We start from the raw sequence: 22,203 nt of genomic DNA, 5'->3' as shown, positions 1-22,203 counted from the left end.
GAGCAATTATTTGTGAAGTAATGGCTACTGGATGCAGGAATAACTGCATTAAACACCAGATACATGAAGTATACATCCTGCTGGGTTATCTGCTAGTTTAGAGTGTTAATTTTTTTTTTTTTCTTCCTTTTTTGGCCACCCTGTGGCACATGGAGTTCCTGGGCGAGGGATCAGATCCTAGCTGCAGTTGAGACCTAAGCCACAGCCGTGGCAATGCCAGATCCTTAACCCACTTGGCCGGGTTGGGGACAGAACCTGTTTTCCAGTGCTCTGAAGACACTGCCGATCCTGTTGGGCCACAGCGGGAACTCAAACATTCTTCATTAGTCTTTGCTGAGTAGATCAGTCCATTTGTGGGAAACTCTTGGGCAGTGTAGATTGTAATTAATAGTATAATATTCCTTATCCGCCATTGCTTTACATTGATCAAACAATTGATCAATAACATTAATAGTGTTCTTTTTTTTTTTTTCCCTAAAGGCCACACCTGTGGGACATGGAAGTTCCCAGGCTAGGGGTCGAATCGGAGCTGAGGCTGCTGGCCACAGTCATGGCCACGGCCAATAGCAGTGCCAGATCTGAGCCGTGTCTGCAACCTGTGGCTCATGGTAACGCCAGATCCTTAACCCACTGAGCGAGGCCAGGGATGGAACCTGCATCCTCATGGATACTAGTTGGATTCGTTACTGCTGAGCCACAACAGAAACTCCCTTTTCTTCCTGCTTCCTTTTTTTTTTTTTGGTCCCTACTGGCATGGCTGTAGTTTTTCTTGTTCCAAATGAAAGTTTTCTGTTGTTTATCAAGCACCCAGGGCAGGGAAGCTGTGCTGCAGAGCCTGTTCTGTCCTGGGTGCTGCCTGCTCATGTGTGTGTTTGCATCTGTTGCAGTCGTCACTGTTGAGTGCGATCCTGGGGGAGCTGCGGCCAAGCCAGGGCCTGGTCACTGTGCGTGGAAGGATTGCGTATGTTTCTCAGCAGCCCTGGGTGTTTTCAGGAACTGTGAGGAGTAATATTTTATTTGGGAAGACATATGAAAAAGAACGATATGAAAAAGTCATAAAGGCTTGTGCTTTGAGAAAGGTGAGTAATGCCTATTGGCTTCCCAATAGTCGAATTTCAAATAGTGATACTGTTGGTTAAAAGCCTTTTTTCCAACTTTCGAAAGCTCTTTGAAAGCCGTGGTCTTCTCGGTAAATATGTATACACATGCCTTGCTGTTTGAATTCTCATGTTACAACAGAACGTAAAGAGTGCCTTTGTGTGCAGAGGGGGGAGGTTGTTTCGATTTTTTATATTTTTTATTTATTTGTATTTTTTGTCTTTTTAGGGCTGCACCCATGGCATATAGAGGTTCCCAGGCTAGGGGTCTGATCAGAGCTACAGATGCCAGTCTATACTACAGCCACAGCGATGCTGGATCCAAGCTGAGTCTGCGACCTACACCGAAGATCATGGCAATACCAGATCCTTAACTTACTGAGCGAGGCCAGGGATCGAACATGTGTACTCGTGGATACTAGTTGGATTCATTAACCACTGAGCCACAACAGAAACACCCTGTTTCGGTTTTTAATGCTTTGTTTACTTTTAAACGTATTTATTTTAGAAAAATTTGCAGAAATGAGAGCATGGTGTGACGAACCCTCATGTACCCACCCCTGATTCCAGGATCAGCTGGTGGCCAGTCTTGTTGCCTCTGTACCCCACCCTCTGCCAGCCCCACGCCACCCCCACCCCAAATTATTCAGAAGCTGATCCTAGACCTCAGATGAATTTATCTGTAAATTTAATTTTCCTAGAAGATAGGAAAGACTTTGGGGAAAAATCATCACGTTAATTACACCTAAAAAAAATAACCCAATATCCTGAATCTCATCAGTCTTCTAGTGCATCGTTACACTTTGTTAATCAGCCCACCGAGAAACCTCCCTCACCATGGGTTTGAATCAGATCCACAGAAGCTCTGCCCCCTGCACGTGGCCGATGCCTCCTGGGTCCTTGTCCATCTCTAGGTTTCCTTCTCCACATTGCTTTTGCCTTGAAATTTATTATTTAAAGAAAATGATTGCTTCCAAATTTCTTCTTAAATTTCTCATATCGTTTCGTTGGGGGTTAGGGTTTTTGTTTTCAGAAATGATATTGAGTTTCAGGGAAAATAGCAAGATGATGTGTTTAACTCTGCATAGGGATTTCATTGAAATGATTGAATGAATGATGAAATCTGAACTTACCAGATAGGAGAATATAATTTTGCCAAAAAGAAAGAAAAAGGGTAAATACCAATACGATGTTATTGTCTTGAGTTATAAAGATCAGTGAATAATAGCATTAAAGGCCTCACCCCCGGGGTCTGTTCAGTGCAGTCTGCATATCCGACTGTTCTTTTATACCATGAGGAAGTGGCTGGGACAGACGTTCACAGGTGTGGTGTTGAAGGCTCCAAACCCACTTTTTGAGGGAATCGTAATTTTGCTTCAACAGTGGCTTGACCATCATAGATCAGATGAGTAGCAGTTGATAATGAAGTGGATGAAGCAGAATTGCTTGTTCAGTGGACTTTCATTTCTCTCTCCTGGGTTCTTGTTAATGGGACATTGTGTGTTTTCAGAAAGGACATGAAGTTGCCAGTAATGAACCAGATTTTTTTACTTGTTTATACAATAGAAGAAAAGAAAAGGGAGTTCCCATCAAGGTGCAGCGGAAACAAATCTGACTAGGAACCATGAAGTTGCAGGTTCGATCTCTGGCCTCACTTGTTGGGTTAAGGATCTGGCGTTGCCTTGAGCTGTGGTGTAGGTCCAAAGACGTAGCTCAGCTCCTGTGTTGCTGTGGCTGTGGTGTATACCTGCAGCTGTAGCTCTAATTAGACCCCTAGCCTCAGTACCTCCATATGCCGTGGGTGCAGCCCTAAAAAGCAAAAAAAAAAAAAAAAAACAAACAAAAAAAACCAAAGGGGAAACCAAGTGTAAAATAATAAGAACACTCTTGTTTATTTATTTATTCAGCGTCCACGGGCAAATCGTTTTTCTATCACTCATCTGCATTCACAAATGTATAAAGGTGTACTAGTTATTAATCTTATACCAGTATCTTTGATGTTACCATCTTCATTTTGTAGTTGATAAAGCTGAGGCTTGGAGCTGTGAAATGATTCACCTCAACCTTTGTAGCTCAAGGTCAGACTCTAGAAGCCATGATGTTCATGGTGCCATGCTGCCTCTCAATGGAAGAAGTTTTTAAGGACGAACTTTTTTTTTTTAGCTTTTTAGGGCCACACCTGTGGCATGTGGAGGTTCCCAGGCTAGGGGTTGAATGGGAGCTAAGCTGCGGGCCTTCGCCACAGTCACAGCAACGCAGGATCCCAGCTGCGTCTGAAACCTACACCACAGCTCATGGCAACACCGGATCCTAAGCCCACTGAGCAAGGCCAGGGGTTGAATCCGCAACCTCATGGTTCCTAGTCGGATTCGTTTTCACTGCGCCACTACAGGAGCTCCAGGTCAAGCTTTTTAAACAGTGGGTGAAAGATGAAGGTGGGAGGTAGAATGTGGAATAAGCAGATGTCAGGCATTTCCTCTTTACCTTCCGTCCAGCATCCGATGCTCACATGAGACCCCAGGCCAGTGTGTGGCTGTTTCTTTGCACAACCTTGTCTTTCTGGTGAAGCTCAGGGCTGTCTTTCTCCCCAACATTTGCGCATCTCTGGAGAAGACCAGATGCTGGCGCAATGGCTGCCATTCAGTGTTTTCCCTGGGGGCTGAGGCTTTGCAGCCACGTGGCATATGCCACTTTTCTCTATATACATACAAACAAAAACCATAAATACTTCTTCTTCGAGCTCTCTGTCCCTCCCCCCACAATCCTGGAGGATAAACTAGAAAAAAAGCAACATGTTTTCTATTATATATATTAATAAGAACTAAATGTATTATACCAGATCTAATTGGAGTAAGCGTTTAAGTTCATTGAGCTGAAAATTTTTCTGTAATAATATAGGAGGTAATCACATTTGGCAACATTGAATTAGGCTGATGATATATTCAAAGTGTCACTGCCATGAGTTAGAGACCACAATTTAGGGAAGAACCTAATAATGCTAGTGTTGTAGGGACCGTGGTTAAACTGCGAGGGCTAGGGGTCAGAAGGCCAGGAATAGTCTCAGTTTCTCTATTTACTAGGAGGAAAATGCAGTGATTTTTGGCTGCTTGTCTTAAGCTTACAAAACCTCACATTCTTCATCTATAAAAATGTCCTTTGTAGAGACAAAGTTGTGACTTCTGTGGCAAGAGGAGTCCTGTGATTGTTGGTGTCCTGTAACCTCAGAATTGACAGTTCTGGAGTTCCCACTGTGGTGCAGTGGGTTAAGGATCTGGTGTTACCATGCCATTATTACCACTGTGGTCTAGGTTGCAGCTCTGGCTTGGATTTGTTCCCTGGCCCTTCCATATGCTCTCAGCCTCATTAGGTTGTTATAAAGATGAAATGCAGTAATGGTTCTAAAGCACTTGATGGCTAGGCACATAACAAGGACTCAATAAATGTTAGAATAATGTTTAAAAAAATTGTAAGCGCAGCCCGTTTTGGGTAAAATCACATCCACAAAAATCGGCCATGTTAGAAAGAAGGTGTCTGGGTATAAAACTGTCATTATTTGAGTTGATATTTTGGAGGTGCTCTATACCCATGGTTCTAACAAGCAATTCACAGGTAACATTTGTTTGTCTATTGTCTACTTGTCTTTGGCAGGATTTTGTCTGTTTGTTGTTTTGGTCTTTTTTGGGGCTGCACTTATGGCATATGGAGGTTCCCAGGCTAGGGGTCTAATCAGAGCTGTAGCCGCCAGCCTACCCCACAGTCACAGCAATGGGGGATCCAAGCCACGTCTGGGACCTGCACCACAGCTCACTGCAACCTTTGGCAGCTTTTAAAAACTTTTTAGGCAATATATATGTAAAGTTTTTGATTTGATACATTCTAGGGTTTTTTTTTTTGGGCGGGGGGTCTTTTTAGGGCCGCACCTGCGGCATATGGAGATTCCCAGCTTAGGGGTCTAATAGGAGCCGTAGCCATGGGCCTACACCACAGCCACAGTAACAACAGATCCGAGCGGAGTCTGCGACCTACGCCACAGCTCACCGCAATGCCAGATCCTTAACCCACTGGGGGGCCAGGGATTGAACCTGTGTCCTCATGGATAATAGTCACATTCGTTTCCGCTGAGGCACAATGGAACTCCAAACAAATTCTAGTTTAATTATGTTCCCACATAGATTACTTGGCTTTACCAGCCTTGCTGGGACACCCACAAACTTGCCCTTTAAGCTTATATTTCCTCCATTTCTAACAGCTTGTACATTGCCTTTCCTATTCTGTTGACAGTCACAGAGTAGTAAGTTTACTTTTTATCTCTCAGTTGAGGTCATTATATCATGGCCTGTGACTTAGTATGAAATAAATCATGAGTTCAAAAGGAATACATGAGGCTAAACACAGAGAAGTAGTGATACTTCTGTGTCTTAGAGGCCTTCCAAGTCTTGTTATTTCAGTATTGATTTCATTTTAGTTTATTTTATTTTTTATTTGTTTGTTTATTTATTTTTTTGTCTTTTTGTCTTTTCTAGGGCTGCACCCGCGGCATTTGGAGATTCCCAGGCTAGGGGTATAATCTGAACTGTAGCTGCCAGCCTATGCCAGAGCCAGAGCAATGTGGGATCGGAGCCATGTCTGTGACCTACAACTACAGCTCACAGCAACGCTGGATCTTTAACCCACCAAGGAAGGCCAGGGATTGAACCCGCAACCTCATGGTTCCTAGTTGGATTCGTTAACCACTGAGCCAGGACGGGAACTCCTGCTTTCATTTTAAATATACTTTTCAGCCACCATTTGTGTAGCATGAAGTGAAAAAGCAAAAGGCTATGAATTGACAGGAGCTTGGTTCAGATGCCAGCTCTTCCGTTTAACATCTAACAGTCCCCAGCCCTGTAATGTAAGCTCAGCTGGTCTCAGTGTCCTCGTCTGTGAAATGGGGCCAGTCCCTCCTGCGCAGCGTGTTGTGAGGATGATAGAGAAGCGGCATCAGGGTCCAGAGCAAAGCTTGGTGCCCAGACCTCCCCTCCAGAAGCTAAGAGTGGCTGTGTGTGCGGGCACAAATTATGGGGCAGAACAAGCTGGGTCCTTTCCGGGAGCTGTGAGCACAGCCTTAGGAAGCCAGTAGGAGGAACGCAGACCCCAGGCCGGATTCCTGGGAGAGCATGTATGGGCTGAGCCTGGAAGGATGGGCAGGGCGCTGCCAGGCCTGAGAGGAGGGCGATTCCACTTGGAAGGCAGGCTGTGGAGAAAGGCAGCGCCCCGCTGTCTGACCCTGGGGTCCCGCCCTCCTCTGCCAGGGCCTCCGTCCACCTGCCCCAGCCGTTCCCACCGTCCTCCCCGTGGGGCTTCTGCTGAGTCTCGCCGCTGCTGAAGGGCCCTGATGTGCTTCTTGCACAGGTGGCAGCAAAGCAGCGTCACCACGTCCCAGTTCGCCTCTAGCGTGTGTGTCTGCTCTTCTGTGAACATTGGTGAACTTGAACTGAGAGGAAACCAGCGTGAATGAGAGCACCTTCCTGTCAGAGGGAGGGATTGTAACATATGCTCAACTTGGCCTTTTCCCTTTAACCGGATCAGAAAATCGTGGTTGGAATTTTACTTCAAATCCTTCAAAATGTTTTTCCCATCTGGGGCTTGTCCATAAATAGTTTGCAGTGCAAACAACACAGACTCAAGAGAGCCTGTTCCTTATGCCCTAACTGCTAAATGAGAGAGTAGATTTTAAGTGTGTTATAGCATGTGGTTAAGATTGCTGTGCTAAAATGTGGTGTTACTTTGAGCATGAAACAAAAGCAACAAAATTGATGCAGAAAAATGAAGTAGAATAGTTTGCAAGGACTATCAGTCGTGAAACAGAAGCCAAATAAAGTGTGTATGAGGCTAGGAGTCTGTGTGAAAATGGCTCATTGTTTTTGATGAAAAGGAGAAGCAAGAGATGCCATTAACTTCTGAGGTCCAGAAAGAAAAAATGTGAATAATTGCTGCCTTTAAATTGTTTCACCCTAGTTTAGCTTTGAGTGTTCGGGGAACCTGCAGGTGTCTGTGTGTCTCTGGACCATCAGGGAGGTTTGTGATGAATAGATTCTTTCTTTCTTCTTGTGGTCAAGTGACTTGCTGTGATTTTCACTGTGAATGGGGTCCGACTGTCGGTTTGAGGAAATAGGTATCAGTCACCAGTAGCAAGTTACAATAATCAATTCGTGTCCTTTTTTCCATTAATGGAGGGTGTCTATTTCTTTTGATTTTCACAGTATCCTTGAATTTAGTGATTCTTGTTTCTACAGCACGTTCTGTAGAAGAGGAAAATGAGACTGAGGGAGATGAAAGGATTTGTTTATCCCTTAGTTTCTCCCCAAATTTACCAAAATAGAGACAAAGAAACAACGGCTTCATCTGCAGAAAGGTATTGCTGTGTATCCTAGGTTGATCTTGGGGGTTTAATAGATGACGAAGTCCACAACTTCTCTGCTTGTCTATACCAGGATGTGTCAAGTGATAATTATAGGCAAGCGAAGATTTCTAATATAATACAGTGTAACTGATTGTTTTCTTGTCATTTGGGGATGTTCTCTTCTTTTTAGCTTACTGCGATTTGTCTATTTACTTCCTATATAATATTCAGATATAACTTTTGATAGAGTCCCAGATCCTCAAGTCAAAACTTCTTATCCTTCTCAGCTCTGAGTTCTGCCTGCTCCCACGGACAAGCACCTACTTGGTCCAGCTGAGCTGCTCGGTGTCCCTTTAGCTCACTGTGTGTTTCCCTCTGGTTTTTCCTGCCCAGCCTGCTCCTTCTGCCCCTGTTTCTTTCTTTCCTTTTCTTTTTTTCTTTCTTTTTCTCCGTTTTTTGGCCACCCCATGGCATATGGAGTTTCCGTGCCAGGGATCAGATCCGAGCTGCAGCTGTGACCTAAGCTGCAGCTGTGGCAATGCCGGATCCTTAACCTACTGTGCTGGGCCGGGAATCCAACCTGTGTCTCAGCAATCGCAAGACACTGCTGATCCCATTGTGCCACAGCGGGAACTCCATCTGCTCCCATTTCTTGTACAGCTCTTGTCTGTCACTTGCCTTAAGTATCACTGTGAAGACAGAGGTCAAATGTGGTTCCTTCTCTGAAAGTGGGAAGCTGAGACCAAATAAGCAAAATGACCAGTTTAAGCCACACTCATTCCCTGATAAAATAAGCCTGTGCCTTCACCAGCCTGTGTCACCAGCCCTCAACACTGGTGCCTCTATCACAGACCTTCACACTTGCATATCTAGCTGCACGGTGTTGTCACCAAGAGAGATCATCACAACTTGTCAATGACCAAAGTCTCCCAAACCCGCATCTAGCATCTCCCCAGCTCAGTAAAGGGGACCCCATCCTTCCCTACTGTCCATCTCCCACCATGGGAAAAACCCTAGGAACTTTGTTTCCCTTATGACTGAATTTGTGGTGTCCAGTACAATCCCTTGCAGATATCCAATCCTCAACTATCAAGAGTCAAATACATAAGTGCTGAATGAAAAGAAATCAAAAGCCTTGAGAATTTTTTTTTTCAATGTTCAGTTTACAGTTTAGTTCCTACAAAGTAAGCACATAGCTCTTGATCAAGTACTCCTATGAGAAATTGATTCTGGATGTTTAGCATGGCAAGAAGAGAACACAATTTAAATTGTTTTCTTTTCCCCTTTCCTCTCTCTTTGTAGGATTTGCAGCTTTTAGAGGATGGGGACCTAACTGTGATCGGAGACCGGGGAACCACGCTGAGCGGAGGGCAGAAAGCCCGCATCAGCCTGGCAAGGTAAAGAGCGTTTCCAAGGCGCACCCCTGCCCCCCAATCCTCCGTGGCCTCTAGTGGAGGTGAGCCTGCAGACCCCTCCCCAAATGGGTGCCGTGGCGAGCAGGGGCCCGGCCCTTTCACTGGGCTCCAGGAAGGAAGGTAGAGACGTTGGACGCCGTTAGGTTTCAGTCAGAGCTGGGATCCAGGAGTGGGATGCGTTCTCTCTCTCTCTCTTTTTTTTTTTTCTTTTCTTTGTATGGCCTCACCTGCAGCATATGGAGGTTCCCAGGCCCAGACTAGGGGTTGAATCACACCTACACCACAGCCACAGAAACACAGGATCTGAGGCATGTCTGCAACCTACACCGAAGCTCACGGCAATGCCAGATTCTTAACCCACCAAGTGAGGTCAGGGATCAAACCCACATCATCATTGATCCTAGCCAGGTTCATTAATTGCTGAGCCAGGAAGGGAACTCCCGGGATGTGTCCTTCTCCTGATGTCTCTCTACGTTTTCTAGAGCCGTGTATCAGGACGCAGACATCTACCTCCTGGACGACCCGCTCAGCGCCGTTGATGCAGAAGTCAGCAGGCATCTGTTTGAGCTGTGAGTTTGCTCCTGTTTCCTGTCATTTCTGCTTCTTCCAGGATCCCTGCAGGTCCAGGGAACGGAGCTCAGGAAAGCCTCTGTGCTTCAGGAGACTCGGCTCCTTCCACCCTCCCCCACCTCCATAGAAGACCCATCACAGAGAAATCGTGCAGCAGAAGGAGGTCAGGATGGAAAGTGCAGAAGGGGCTTCCAGTGTGTGGAGGCCAGTGGAGTCGGTGCTTTAGGGAGTGAGGAGCAGATGGCAGGTGCCCCTGCTCCTTGCAGCTGAAAACCAGACCCTGTGGACAGATCCTGAGCCCAGGAATAAGAGAGGTGCTGTAGGGAGAGTGGGACTCGGGAGCCAGGTACCTGGCTGTCAGTTCTTCTCCTCCATCATTTGTTGAAGGCCAGTTAGTTAGAAGGGATGTTTTCAGCACATTGGGCTTCTGTGGAAAGGCCCTGTTCGTTTGTGCATAGTGTTCTTTCGGTTTGGAAATACTTAGTAAAGTCTACAATTTAAGAATGATTTATTCCATATCAGAGTATGATTTTAATTCTTTAACATTGCTTCATGGATTCTTAGAAGAAATAATGCTCAGACCCACAGTGTAGGGCTAACTTGAATTTGAACCTCAGTATCTGGATTCTGGCTGAAACCTTCTCTTTCATTTGTGTTTCTGGAATTTGTTGTCAGTGGCTCTGGCTTGGCCACCAAACTCCTGAAATAAAACAACTGTGATGCTTTTCTGTGTGTAATGTGCAGTAACACACATTGACTGATGCCTCTGATGGCATCTAGAATGGGCTTTTTTTCTTTTTCTTTTGTTAATGTCTACACCCATGGTAGAGTTCGTGGGCCAGAGATTGAATCCACGCTGCAGCTGCTACCTACACCACAGCTGCAGCAACGACCCACTGCGCTGGTCAGGGATTGAACCTCCGTTGGGTCCTGAGCTGCTGCAGTTGGATTCCTTTTTCTTTTCTTAGATGTTCACTGAATTTAATTGGAGTGGTTAATGAACACACACAAAAGTTCTTGATACACTAAATTCTGAATAATACAGTTATATAGTTTCAACGTCAAGAATAAACATTTTTTAAAAAAGAATAAACACCTGATTTAATGAGGTAGATAATAATACTCAAAAGTAAAGCATTTTCTGAAATGTCCACATAGTATGGATTTACAGCTTATCCGTGAATTTATGCAATGCTAAATGTTTTCATAATTCTTGTCTATTCAAGTGGTTTTTTTTTTTTTTTTTTGGTCTTTTTTGTCTTTTGTGGTTGTTGTTGTTGTTGCTATTTCTTGGGCCACTCCCGCGGCATATGGAGTTTCCCAGGCTAGGGGTTGAATCGGAGCTGTAGCCACCGGCCTACGCCAGAGCCACAGCAACGCGGGATCCAAGCCGTGTCTGCAACCTACACCACAGCTCACGGCAACGCTGGATCGTTAACCCACTGAGCAAGTGCAGGGACCGAACCCGCAACCTCATGGTTCCTAGTCGGATTCATTAACCACTGCGCCACGATGGGAACTCATATTCAAGTGGTTTTTAATGATTTTTATTTAGCCAGAATAACCACAAATGAACAAAGTAATTCATTTTATGTCTTAAACACCTATATATTTACAATCATAATGATTTTCATGCATTATAACTTAAGTGATTGTACAGTGGGCCACAGCAGGAACTCCTAGACTGGCCTTATTGAAAGTCATATGAACTTGCTTTTGCTAAATAGCACCCACATCTACCCCATGGTTGGTGAATTTGCTGTTGTTCTCCTTTTTTATTTATTTATTTTTAAACTTTTTATCTTTTTAGGGCCATACCTGTAGAATATGGAAATTCCCAGGCTAGGAGTCAAATCAGAGCTTCAGCCTCTGGCCTGTGCCACAGCTCACAGCAACTCTGGATCCTTAACCCACTGATTCAGTTGAGGGATCGAACCTGCATCCTCATGGATACTAGTCAGAGTAGTTTCCGCTGAACCACGTCAGCAACTCCTGTTGGTCACCTTTTTAAAGTCAACAAGCCCTTTCCGTGCTTTCCTGAGCTCTTATTACAGCCCTACTGTGTGCACTGAGTTGATGCCCTTACAGATGTTGTTGCACAAAAGGGCTTAGTTCCCACAGGAGGGCAGTGAGCCAGGAGACGGGGAGGAGCCACACGGGGCAGAATGAGGGAGACTGAGACGCTCAGCCCTCCTTCCTGCCTCTCAGGAATCTGTGTCGCCTCGGAGCTCGTTCAGGCAGATGCCTGGGGAGAGGTCAGCAGACTCAAGGTGTCGGGGTTTCCATACAGGACAGTGAGTGCTGAGTGGAGGCCCACATGGGCAGCAGGAGGTTTCAGTTTAAGCTGGGAAGTTCCCTGGGCACTGGGCGTGGTGGGAAGGGCCCTGTGGGCCTGCAGGCTGGGCAGGGTTTGTGGTTCTGAGAAGAGGGTTGAGTTTCTTTTGCTGAAGGAACAGTAGAAGCCAAGCAAGCTGTGGAGGGAGGAGGAAGCAAGGCCGTGAGAACAGCAGGCACGTCCTTGCCTGGAGGTTTCGGGCTGTTGGGCAGAGAGAAAGCTGTATGGAAATTCTTGTGTTAGGCCCTGTGTTAGTTTGCCAGGGCTGTTTCCGTCCAGGCTGCTCTCACGGGAGACCATGGGCTGGGCGGCTTATAAATAACAGACGTTCACCTCTCACAGTTCTGGAGGCTGGGAAGGTCCAAGGTCAGGGTGTGGGCAGGTTTGTTTCTGCAGAGACCCCTCTCCCTGGCTTCTGATGGTGCCTCCTTGCTGTGTCCTCACTTGGTCTTTCCTCTGTTCACGTGTGTCCCTGTGTCTCTGTCCTTAAGTCCTGGTCTGCTCCTCTCAGGATGCAGTCAGACTGCTTTAGTCCCACCCTAACTCAGGGTAACAATTACTTCTTTAGAGGGAGGCTCTGTCACATGTTGGCTTAGGTGTCAATATTTCACTGGGGGGGGTTAAGGTGTCAGCATGTGAATTTGGGGCAGACATGATTGATTTACAGCAGGTCCGGGATAGCAACGTATGGAGACCTGCTCAGAGTCAGTGTGAGAGTGAGACTGAGGAGCTCTGAGCTCTGGACACTGGGGGCTGGGATTCCACCCCCACTAAGTGGGGTCATGGGCGGGTCCACCAGCGTCTGTGAAATGTGCTTCGTGTTGGGGTGATGACAGAGCCCTGGAGATGGGCGGTGGTCATGGCTGCACACAATGTGGATACACTTACTGCCGCTGAATTGTACTTTTTACTTTTTACGTTACATACTTTGTTACATATATTTTACTTCAGTTAAGAAGTGGATGGTATCACTGAATCTTTCCGAACACAGGAGAGTTGGACAGCTGACCTGAGGCATGGCTTCCAGCTCTCTGATCCGACTACCCTTTCCAGGTCTCTCTCCATTAAAACCCAAATTTTTCCTTACAAAAAGTGCCTTGCGGCCCATCATGAGTTCAGTGACAGATTCCCCACCCGCACCCTCTTGGCATCAGGAGCAGCCCAGCCTCCCTGTTCCCAGAGCCCAGCCCTGAACTCACAATGGTCTGTCACCCCATCTTGTGTGTGTCTGACAAGCTCCCCACCACTCTGAGAACAGTTCCTTGTGGCCATGGCATCCGTGTCACAGGGAGGAGAGAGGGACATGTTCTGATTGCCAAGTATCACTGTGCTCATCACAGAAGTTCTCCCAACTTCTGCCTCAAACACAGAAAGTATTTCTACTTGTTGGGTTAATGGCTTTGAATAAACACTTGATAGAAGCAAACTTGTTAAGATTGTTGTTTGTTAATCAGAACCACGTTCTTTGGGCAACTCAGGGCAAGGAGCATGAATACAATTTAGGAAATCACTCGGCAGCAACAAGGGAATGTTCTCAACGAGTTAGAAAATTGGATGGAACAATATGCTATGCGAGATGGCAGTCATGTTAAAGCTTAGTATTGGGAGTATTTTGTATTAAAAGCGAATGGATTACACTTCTACCTGCCATAAACACTTATCTTCAGTTGTGAAGCTATAGCCAAGGTTATTAAGGTTTGCAAGAGTTACAACTGTCCATGGTGAGCATTAAGTGGATTCTCTCACCTACAGAAGGTTAGAGGCCTTAGGTGCATGGATGCCCGACTCACCTGTGTCCAGCTGTGGCCCCACATCCTCAGACCCTGCCTCCTGGGTCATCAGTTCTTAGTGTGTCCTCATTAGACTCCCAGGTGCTGTCTGCTCAGTGCCCCCTTCCTGCTCCCCCCCTGCACAGACTTCCCCTCATGTTCTGCATGCAGCTGTAGGGCCCCAAATGGAGAATAGGCTTCCTTGTTGTCTGCCTGCATCAGCCTTTCCAGCTTGTCCTCACACCTCCTGTTGTCCCAGCCTTGCTGGCTCTTTGGTGGCCCTTTCTCACACCTGTCTGTCTGTAGGTACTGCTCCCTCTGTCCCAGGGCCAGGGGACAGTGTGCCAGGGCAGAGAAGGCAGGTGAAGGAGGGGCCCCTGCCTTTACCCCCATTCCTCCAGGGGGAGCCTGTGTCCTTCTGTCTTCCCACAGCCCTCAAGGGTTGCACTTGACCATTTAGGAGTACCCCTGTCCCCAGCTAAGCTGAGACTTCAGGAAGGAATGTTCTGTCCCAGGATCCCTGCACCTGCTGTCCCTTTTTCAGGGCTATTTCCCCAGATAGTCTCAGGGCTCCCATGTCACCCCCCCAGGGTGTAAGGCCCAACACCCTTCCCTCCCTCCTCTCCCACATCAGAGCATACATCTCAGCCAGATAGGGTGTTTTCTTTCTTTTTTTTTTTTTTTTTTTTTTTTTTTTTGTTGTTGTTGTTGCTATTTCTTGGGCCGCTCCCGTGGCATATGGAGGTTCCCAGGCTAGGGGTCAAATCAGAGCTGTAGCCACCGGCCTACGCCAGAACCACAGCAACGCGGGATCCGAGCCGCGTCTGCAACCTACACCACAGCTCACGGCAACGCCGGATAGTTAACCCACTGAGCAAGGGCAGGGACCGAACCCGCAACCTCATGGTTCCTAGTCGGATTCGTTAACCACTTCGCCATGATGGGAACTCCAGATAGGGTGTTTTCTATACTTGTTCCGTTCTGTGTGTCTCTCTCTTCGTTGTCTCTTTCTTTCTTTTTTTACTTTTTAGGACTGCACCTGTGGCATAAGGAAGTTCCCAGGCTAGGGGTCGAATCAGAGCTATAGCTGCCAGCCTACACCATAGCATTGTGGGATCTGAGCCACATCTGCAAAATACACCACAGCTCATGGCAACACTGGATCCCTGTCCCACATCCTGGTGCACAAAACTAACCTCAACATACTTCAGAGTATAAAAATTATTTGAAGTGTCTTCTCTGATCACAATGGCATGAAACTAGAAATCAACCACTGGAAAAGAAATGAAAAAAAAACTGACTACATGGAGACTAAACAACATGCTGCTAAAAAAACCGATGGGTCAACAAGGAAATCAAAAGGGAAATTAAAAAATACCTCAAGACAAATGATAATTATAACACAACCATTCAAAATCTATGAGATGCTGCCAAAGCAGTGCTTAGTGGCAAGTTCATAGCAATACAGGCCTTCCTCAATAAAAGAAAAATCTGAAATCGACAACTTAACCCACCACCTAACAGAATTCGAAAAAGAACAGTCAAAATCTAAAGTCATCAGAAGAAAGGCAATCATAAAGATTAGTGAGGAAATCAATAAAATAGAGATTCAAAAAACAATGGAAAGAAATCAGTAAAACCCAGAGCTGATTCTTTGAAAGGGTAAACAAAGTCGACAAACCTCTGGCCAGACTCACCAAGGAGAGGAGAGAAAGAACTCAAACAAAATAAAAAATGAAAAAGGAGAAATCTCAGTGGATACTGCAGAAATACAAAAAACCGTAAGAGAATAGCATGAAAAATTTTATGCCTACAAATACGACAACTTAGAAGAAATGGACAACTTTGTAGAGACAAAACTGAATCAAGAAGAAATAGATCAATTGAACAGACCCCATCACTGGAAATGAAATTGAATATGTAATAAAAACACTCCCTACAAGCAAAAGTCCAAGATCAGATGGCTTTACTAGTGAATTCTACCAAGCATAAAAAACCCCTTATACCCTTCTTGCTGTTTTGTCTTTTTAGGGCTGCACCACGGCATATGGAGGTTCCCAGGCTAGGGGTTGAATTGGAGCTGTAGCTGCTGGCCTATGCCACAGCAACGCTATAACCAAGTCGCGTCTCCTATTAATAGCACAGCCCACGGCATCGCCGGATCCCTAACCGACTGAGTGAGGCTAGGGATCGAACCTGCATCCTCATGGATGCCAGTCAGATTCATTTCCACTGAGCCATGAAGGGAACTCCATACCCATCTTTCTTAAACTTTTAATTCTGAAGAAGAAGGAACACTCCCAAAGACTTTGGATGAAACCACCATCACCCTAATACCAAAACCAGACAAAGGTACCACCAAAAAAGAAAACTACAGGCCAATATTTTTGATGAATATAGACACAAAAATGCCCCCAAAAATTTTAGCCAACTGATTCCAGCAATATATAAAAAATTTCATGCACCATGACCAAGTGAAATTCCTCCTAGATTCACAAGGATGGTTCAACATACGCAAATCAATCAAAGTCATACACCACATTAACAAAAGAAAAGTCAGAAGTCGCATGATCATCTCAGTAGATACAGAAAAAACATTTGACAAAATCCAACATCCATTGATGATATTGGCAGGTAATTTTGAATTAACGAGAAACGATTCCATTAAAAGCTTTTGGTACTATGTCTGGAAAGGAGTTAGTTGGTTTGAAAGCTGAACTGAGGCATGTCAGAATGGAAAAATGAATCCTTTTGGACTCCATGGAATGATGGTGTATATGGTAACAAGGCCGGGTCTTGCTTGTGATCATATATCACGTGTGCCAAGTGTTATTCTTAGGACTTTTCTATCCTGAGTCCATAAAAAGTCCTGAGTCCAAAACTCGTGGCGGTTCGTGGATCCAGAGTGCGGAAGGGGACTGTCATTTCCTGAGCAGATTAGTGTTTTTTAGAACAAATGGATGATTCGTCAAGGGCCTCGGAAACTGAGCTTCTGAGAAGTTGAGGAGCTGGTCCGACATTGTCAGGCTTGTGAGAGCGATTTGAAATAATGTCTGGTCCCTCCACTTCTGTCCATCTGACTCAGGCAGCAGGCTGAGCTCTGGCTGTGCTCCTGACTTTACCTCAGCCCCCAGAATACCTGCGTGGAGCCCTACCCAGGGTCACCAGGGCCCGTACCTGGATTACCTGGTTGGGCGTGGGTACGACCTTGTGGGGCTGAAATCCTAGGGCTCTGCATTTAAAATGTAGGTGCCGTTGGAGAGGTTACTGTTAAAAAAACACTTAAGGTTGAATTTTGAGGCGGGGGTCTTGGCTCAGAGAATTGGCCTGTCTTGATCCACAGGTTTCACTGTGATTGGGGCCATGTGGATTCTCATCTCCCTATTTGGAAGGTTTTTGCTGCACATGAAAGGTTTACTTTGTGCTGGGCCTGGAAATGTGGCAGAGGCTGATCAAGGGCATACTTATACTCATTTTCTATCTAATGTTAATCTGGATAGATATGTCAAGCAAAATGCACTCTGGCAAAGGATTTTGAGATGCTAAGTAAGGCTTTTGCTGGGGGTTAATATGTAAATAACTTTTTTTTTTTACTTAAAAAATTTTTGTTACCTTTATTTTTCTCAAATATTTGATTTTTTTAATATATAAATGATTTTTGTTTTTTCCATTATAGCTGGCTTACAGTGTTCGGTCATTTTTCTACCGTACAGCGTGGTAACCCAGTCACACATACATGTATACATTCTTTTTTCTCACATTGTCATGCTCCATCGTAAGTGACTAGACATAGTTCCCAGGGCTACATAGCAGGATCACATTGCCAATCCATTCCAAAGGCAAGAGTCTGCACCTGTTAACCCCAAGCACCCCATGTAAATAATTGTTTTAGGATAAAAAGCAGTTTTTCAGTATAGCGAATTATTACAGCTGGATTCCAGTTTGCTGCTGATGAATTTGAGGACTTAGTTTGGTTCAATGATTTATATTTGTATTTAATGTGCATTAGTATTCATACTGCTATTAAACTACAGGGTTTTTTGTTTGTTTGTTTGTTTATTATTATTATTATTATTTTTTTTTTGCTGCAACTCCCATGACATATGGAGGTTCCCAGGCCAGGGATTGAATCTGAGCTGCAGCTGTGAGGGTGCAGCTGTGGCAACTCCAGATCCTTTAACTCACTGCACTGGGCCAGGGATTGATTGAATCCACACCTCCGCAGCAGCCTGAGCCCCTATAGTTGGATTCTTAACCCACTGCGACCATGGGAGGAACTCCTAAACTGCACAGCTTTTACTACTGTGTTGTTTTGTGTCACTGTGTTTGCCAAATATATGTTTTCAATTTGGAGCGCCTCCATTAATGTGCTTTTGCTGCTGTACCTTTTACCTTTGTAGGTGTATTTGTCAAGCCTTGCACGAGAAGATCACAATCTTAGTGACTCATCAGCTGCAGTACCTAAAGGCTGCAAGTCAGATTCTGATACTGAAAGATGTAAGTAGTTTCTAGAAGTCTGTGGATCTTGCTAGCACTCAGGTGTGTTGAAGGCCAGGCTTCCCGGCAGGTCACTCTCCTTGGACTTGTGGCAAAGGCTCTCTTATCCCTCAGTTTTATCTCCCTTTGCAGAGCTGGTATTCATGCCTCTGCGGATGAATCCAGAGATCTGTAGAAATATTACTATTACACTCTAAGCCACATAAACCCTAAAGTGTATTTGGAAATTAGAGATACTAAGACCTGTTTGTGTCTGGGTGATGGTCACACGCAGTTTACCTAAAGAACATCATCCATTAACACTGAAAGTGAGGTTGGTGAGCTGAGCACCGGGTCAGAGACACCCGCTCTGCTGGTCTGGCAGGTGCTGCTGGGCTCACCGCACAGGTCTCTGTGTGTGGGAGCCTGTGCAGCAGGAGGACGAGGCTCTGCCTTCGTAGGGCTTCCTGTCCTGTGGGGACAGGTATGAGGAGAGAGGGAGGGTGGGGCTATTCCCTGGAGGGGCCACAGCAGAAGCAGCTGGAAGTCTTAGTAACACTTAGAGGACAGAAGTGTGGGCTCAGGCTAGTGTATCAGTTTCTAGAGCTGCTGTAACAAAGTGCCACATACTGGGTGGCTTAAAACAACAGAAATTTATCACCCCCCTCTTTTGGAGGCTCCAGGTCTGAAATCAGGGTGCAGGCAGGGCGGTGCTCTCACTGAGGCTCCAGGGGAGATGCCTCCTTCCAGCTTCTGGTGTTCCCAGGCCTTCTTTGTCTTTTTTTTTTTTTTTTTTTTTTGCTATTTCTTGGGCCGCTCCCGTGGCATATGGAGGTTCCCAAGCAGGGATCTAATCGGAGCTGTAGCCACCAGCCTACGCCAGAGCCACAGCAACGGGGGATCTGAGCCTGTCTGCAACCTACACCACAGCTCACGGCAACGCCGGATCCTTAACCCACTGAGCGAGGGCAGGGACCGAACCCGCAACCTCATGGTTCCTAGTCGGATTCGCTAACTGCTGCACCACGACGGGAACTCCCCCAGGCCTTTGGCTCCTTGGCTTCCAGTTGCAGCACTGCAATTCCTCCCTCTGTTGTCACGTGGCCATTGTCCCCTTGTGTGTCTGAGTCTTTCTTCATAAACGTTGTTCCTGTTGGATTTTCAGTCCTCCTACTCCAGTATGACCTCTTCTTAACTTGCTTGAATCTGCAAAGACCCTGTTTCCCAGTAAGGTCATGGCCACAGATGTCACCTTTAGGGCTTGAACGCATTTCAGTGCCCAGCACCTTGTGTGGTCACTGGTGTGACTGAATTTATTGAGTCATTTTCAGTCTTGGTACTCATGTGATGCTCTGCCCCTTGGCTTGCCGTCCTCAGTGCCTCAGCACCTCAGCACTTGCTTTGTCAGCCCTTGTCTGTTCCAGTAGACCCTTGGTCAATCCTTCATTTATCAGATGAATTTCTGCCTTAAGGAAGTTTTATGAAAACACAGAATTGCCACACCTCCCTATTAAAATACAGAATCGCCACACCTTCCGGAAAAGAGGTCCAGATTTCTCAAACCTGAGCATGTGCAGAGGGGTGATATTAGTATATAAAACCCCAGTGTTGGTAGTATTACAAGTTTAGAGATTAACCTGTTTGGCCAGTTCCTAGATATTTTGGGGTCCCCTTATTTCTTTTGAGGACACCACCCCCACTTTTACTGCTACGGATCCAACTATTTGTCCCCTTCTGAGCACCTTGGTTCAGGGGAACCATCCTTATTTGTGTGGTCCCTCTCTTACGGCATAGAGGGCACGGTTGCCCTCTCGTCCACTTGGGATAGTCAGCGCTTGGCTGCTGAGTAAAATTGCTGTCTTCGTGCCCTGAGTTTCCTTGTGTGTCTTACAGATACCAAGTAGAAACTGATAATTTCCTTCAGTAAGGTTCATGAATTTTGCCCCCCAAGTGCAACAAGGCACAGTGTATCCTTAATTATTTTCTAATTAGGCAGTATCAGTTGGTGTCTAAAGGCTCACTGAGTTTCTCCCAATGGACCACCCTCAGGGGATGGGGTGAGAGGGGTACCAGCTCGGGTCCTAGGTCACCTTCTTCCACCTGTCCTGCCTTAACCAGCTGCCCTCCTTTGATTAGGCTTGCATCTTGGTATTTTGCCTAACACTTTATTTGATGCTGATTGATTCAACTGAGTCTTGTTATGTAGTCAGTAAACAGTGAAAACACCTGCACTTTATTTGATACGACTTTGTAAGGAAAGGAGAATGCAGCGATCTTATACAAGTTCAAAGAAAATGATGAGATGGGCTTTAGCTTAAGCGGAATGCCTGATTGGGGAAAGCCGGGTTGGCTGCTTCCGATTGGTGTTTTCCTCCAATTTACGTGCATTCTGTCTTAGGTTTTGTTTTGCTGCCGTGGACTGCCAAGACTTTAGAGTCACCGCAGTCTCATTGCCTCCTTGTTTAGTTACTTGATGAGGTAGAATATTGAATTTTCAGTTCAAAACTTCCTGAGTTTGTGGGACAGTTGTACAGACCACAGAGACGCAGCTCAGGGGTCCTCTGTCCAGGGCTGGTTCCTGCACATCTTGTCCCAGCAGGGACATGATCCTGTGACAATGATCAGCAAAGATTGATGGGTGGTCCTTACCCGTACATTTGTGCTTGTACCCACCTCTGGGTCAGTCTTAAGTTTCTTTGTTGGAATATCCTCCCCAAATGACTATTCTGCTTCTCTTGAGGCTTATGAGCCTGTGCCGATACTTCCACCCATCTTTGTACTTTTTGCTCTTGGTACTTATGTCAGTGGCCTCTTTATTTAAGATATGATCACCCATTTCTTTCACATCCTCCAACACCTAACATCGGGGTTTGGCAGAAAACCCAATGCTCAGTTCTGTGTTCAGTTGAACTGAACTAGATTTATCAACCATAATTGCAGACCTAAGGATCATTGGCTTTTGAAAACCGTAGTTCAAGACCAGTTAACGTCTCTCGGTTAATATTTAGATTTGATCAGTATTGTCAAATGCAAAATCATTCCTCTCAAATTCTTCATTTTTATTTTAGGGCAAAACAGTGGAAAAGGGGACTTACACTGAGTTCCTGAAATCTGGGATAGATTTTGGCTCCCTTTTAAAGAAAGAGAATGAGGAGGCTGAACCCTCTCCAATGCCAGGAACCCCCACTCTCAGGAATCGGACCTTTTCTGAATCTTCGATTTGGTCTCAGCAGTCTTCCAGACCCTCGTTGAAAGATGCCACTCCAGAGGGCCAAGATGTGAGTTTCTCTTTGCCTTTGCCTGTCCTCTGTGGATGTCCTCTGTGCCTGTCCTCTGTGGGTGGCATCATGGACTCTGTTTCTGCTCCACTCGTGACATCTTTGCCTCTCTGTAGTTCCTAAGTTGCCAAGGTCTTTAGTCCATGACATTGGTAAAATTAAAAGAATATGAAGGGAGCAAGCAAGCCTGATTGGGGTTCCCCTTTGGGTGTAGGAAGGAGAATCTTAGGGAGATCAGTGGTGCGTGTACTGCTGTGAGTTCCTGGGCATATGTGACCCACACTGATAGAACTCTTCCATTTACCCTAGTTACATCCTACTCACTTTTGTGGCCCCTGGCTTCCCTTATGCATCCAGAGGTATAATTTGAAGATCCCCTTAGACCGAGTACTTGTGTGACCCAAATTCAATCAGCTATTTCTCCTGTGTGTTGGAACGTTCTGGCACCGAGGGTGACTGATGGTCGTGTTTTGCCCCATTGTCAGAGGTAACAGGTGAAAAGGAGCTGACGTGCGTTAGACACTTTGGCGTTAGTTCCTGTCTTCCTTTCTTCCCCTTCAAGACCAAGAACCACCTCTCATCTGCCTTGAATCCCCTGTGCGGGAGGGAGCCGAGGACTCTGTAATGTCCTCAAGAGAGAAATAAGGAAATGTACAAGGAGGCGGAGCTCCCTTACAAGCCTACACAATAGTATTCCTCCATGTCCAAACCCTCACTATCCAAACACGGAAACTGGATGATTTTTAAAAGTACTGGGATTAGTCCCTCACATTCCAAACTCAGGAATCACTCTCTCAAATTCAGGAACCAGATAGATTTGGATCATGTGTTATCATTCGTCTATTATTTTGGTGCCAGAGCTGACATAATTTCAACGGGTA

General features: G+C 45.7%; 1 protein-coding gene across 3 annotated transcripts in view; it reads left to right on the top strand.

Moving 5' to 3' along the window:
• LOC100152536 (ATP binding cassette subfamily C member 4 (PEL blood group)) overlaps positions 1-22,203 on the top strand; it is a 223,180-nt gene that overhangs the window by 81,187 nt on the left and 119,790 nt on the right. For all 3 annotated transcript variants that reach the window (XR_014819714.1, XM_084982092.1, XM_021065786.2), the window contains 5 exons: positions 888-1,079; positions 8,782-8,876; positions 9,377-9,463; positions 17,969-18,065; positions 21,113-21,322. Coding sequence is in view for 2 of the 3 variants with exons in the window: in XM_084982092.1 (XP_084838218.1) it covers positions 888-1,079; positions 8,782-8,876; positions 9,377-9,463; positions 17,969-18,065; positions 21,113-21,322 (681 nt within the window). In the remaining variant the exon portion in view is untranslated. The remainder of the gene's footprint in view (positions 1-887; positions 1,080-8,781; positions 8,877-9,376; positions 9,464-17,968; positions 18,066-21,112; positions 21,323-22,203) is intronic.

This window comes from Sus scrofa, chromosome 11 (assembly GCF_054392235.1).
Source record: "Sus scrofa isolate SSC_HxYL_T2T_F1_AM1 chromosome 11, Sscrofa_HxYL_maternal_Yorkshire_Landrace_v2.0, whole genome shotgun sequence".
In the NCBI taxonomy this organism is placed as follows: Eukaryota; Metazoa; Chordata; class Mammalia; order Artiodactyla; family Suidae; genus Sus; species Sus scrofa.
This window is presented reverse-complemented; position numbering and strand designations above follow the sequence as displayed.